Source organism: Corylus avellana, chromosome ca10 (assembly GCF_901000735.1).
Source record: "Corylus avellana chromosome ca10, CavTom2PMs-1.0".
In the NCBI taxonomy this organism is placed as follows: Eukaryota; Viridiplantae; Streptophyta; class Magnoliopsida; order Fagales; family Betulaceae; genus Corylus; species Corylus avellana.
The window spans coordinates 5,806,814-5,809,464 of record NC_081550.1 but is presented as its reverse complement, the minus strand read 5'-3'; the positions used below and the strand labels follow the sequence as shown (position 1 = coordinate 5,809,464).

The following is a 2,651-nucleotide window of genomic DNA, read 5'->3' as shown; positions in this document are numbered from 1 at the left end:
AAACATAATAGGTAGGGGGAGAGAAGGACAAACCCTTAAATCATCAGCCAGTTTCCCAGCAAGTCCTTGTAGCAATGTTGTTTTCCCTGACCCAGGAGGCCCTAGAAGCAATGTCATCCTGAAAAAGGATAAATCAATAATAATAATAATAATAAAAGAACATTAGCAACTGGACTTAAATAGTATTAACAACGTAATTTCTTATGGGGTTTTAGCATATATAATAAATATGAGATTGCAGCAAAAGACACTAGTACTGCAGCACCTACAGAATTCATGAACATACCTTGATGGTCTGACTATGCCACTCACATCTTGGAGTATCTTGACAACTCTTTTCTTTGATGGAGAGAGTCCAATGGTTCCAAGAACTCCCTGTTCACATTATAAATTATAAATTGATGAAGAAAATATTGAAAGTTACCCGCAGAATGGTAGAACAAGAGAGAAATTATTACCTCTAGTGCATTCAAGGTGGAATTAAGCAGAGTTGGAAGTGCTCTGGTCCCAACATATGCGTCTCCCTCAACCGATAATTTCTGGAATGTAACTTCAATTTTAGGAATCTCTATTCCTACCCTGTTTCCAACAAATTTAGTAGTCAATAATATTTTAGATTGGAAGGATAAATCATTAACTTTTGCTTCTGTCGACAGAACAAAAACAAAAGGAAAAACAGAAGCCAAAGAATTCTAAGTCGTATGTTCCCCAAGAAATGGCCTAATTTCACCTCAACAATACCAAATGGTTGTATTTGGCAAAACCAAGTGGATTTTTATGTTTTCTTAGGTATCAATGGATGTACCAAGACTGAACAAAGAAGAAAATCATTTGCAGAGAAGAAATATTTCTCCCTTACTAATGCTTTGACTTGAGTTGTTCTTCAACACCTATTATTCAATTGCAGAGAATAATTAATGGATAAAGAAAAGAAGTGAGAACCAAACGCCAGTCGATTAGCCTGCTACAACTTTTGCCTTACCAGAGTTGACCTTATTCTTTTTTCAAAACCAAAAACCACTAGATTTAGTATCTAATCCTTTTTTGATGTTCTCCATTTTCCCAGCACCCAAACAAAGAAGAAAACATACAAACATATATACATACGAGTAATGCTATTTAGTCAACTGTCGTACAATTAGAATGGCACGACGTGAAAAGCTTGTAAAAAGAATCATCCAAATGCTGATTTTCACTGTAACACCATAATCATACACGGTCGATAACAGTCTACTAAATAAAAGATCATATATAGAAACCAACCTATCAGTTCTGGCCCTGAGCCTCCTGAGGAACTTCTCATTATCCTCTTCAACAAATTTGAGAATGCTCTCCATCAACTGCTTCTTTTCTTGAGTGCCAAGCTTTGTGACATCAATCTCACCATGCACCACCCTCCCATTGCTCATCACCTGTCTTAGCATCCCTGTCCTCAGCCTATCATACGTTGGCAGCCTCTCTATCGCCGCCCACTTCAGCTCCTCCTCATCGTCCGCCGCCTGCCGCCGGCCGCTCCGCTGAAACACGTCCGGTTCATTCCACATCTCTCCCACACTCGCTGACCGCCAACTCCTACTACTCGTCTGCCTTGCCAAGTCCTCTCCGGTCAATGCCGCCGCCATTTTTTACTCCTCCACCCGTCACCAAAACCTCAAGTTTTTTTAAAAAAAATCCTCACTATATGCTGAAAAGTTTTGTCACCCAGCCTAGCAAAATGATGATGAACAACTCTTGGGGTTCTGGAAAGAATATTCAATGAAATGCTAACTATACACAAACTTATGAAGCCTTTGATGAAGCGTAGAGATTATAAGTTTTCAATATTTCCACGCTTTTGAGAATTTGCGCGTTTGGTGTGTGAGAAAACGTGGAAAAAGAAAGAGAGAGAGAGAGAGAAAATACGTTTATATAGCTTCGTTTTTCAAAATTCCTTTCCGACTGTAATATTTTCTTTCTTTTTTATTTATTGGATTTTTTTTGTTTTTTTTGGAGGGAAGCGGGGATTTCATTTATTTATTTATTTTTCTCTAGTGGGTGAAAGTGGGACTCCTACACGAGTACAAGCAATTCATAGAGTATTAATGAGACACTTTACTTTTCCATTTTGTCATTTATCTCCTTTTTCAAATTTGCTATTTGTTATTGAATCATGCGGGAAATATATATATATATATATATATATATATATATATATATATATATTTTTATATATATGAAAATAGATGAGAGGTAGGAAATATATATGAGAAATGAGAAAAATAACATTTATCTAGAGTATTATTTTAGAGTGAAAAATACGGATTAAGATTCCTACAATTTCAAACTGCTTGAAAAATATCACTTAATAAAAAGATGACATGTTATTAAGACCACCCAAAAAAAATTCATTTCTAAAATGCTTAAAAAATCAAAAGACAATTTTTTGTTCAAAGCTTTTCTACAACATAAAAGACAAAAATCTGATTAAAATATACTCAATTTTTAACTATAAACATGTCATATGTTTAATGGGTAACTTTTTCAAGTCGTTCGATACTTGAAAATGGTCTAAATTTCGTAATTTAAGAACCTATTTCTTTTTTAAAAATGATAAAAGGGATCCCTAATCAAAAATTAAGAGCTCTCACCATTTTCTTTTTTGACTTTCTTTT

The 2,651-nt window shown here is 35.0% G+C and overlaps 1 protein-coding gene across 1 annotated transcript in view; it reads right to left on the bottom strand.

Annotated features, from left to right (window-relative positions):
* LOC132163592 (pleiotropic drug resistance protein 2-like) overlaps window positions 1-1,815 on the bottom strand; it is a 10,220-nt gene extending 8,405 nt beyond the window's left edge. Inside the window, exons 1-4 of the mRNA XM_059573939.1 lie at window positions 1,264-1,815; window positions 459-579; window positions 287-375; window positions 34-118 (exon numbers count right to left, since the gene is read on the bottom strand). Of these exons, the coding sequence (XP_059429922.1) occupies window positions 34-118; window positions 287-375; window positions 459-579; window positions 1,264-1,622 (654 nt within the window). The 5' untranslated portion in view covers window positions 1,623-1,815. The remainder of the gene's footprint in view (window positions 1-33; window positions 119-286; window positions 376-458; window positions 580-1,263) is intronic.
* Between the last annotated feature and the right edge of the window lie 836 nt (window positions 1,816-2,651).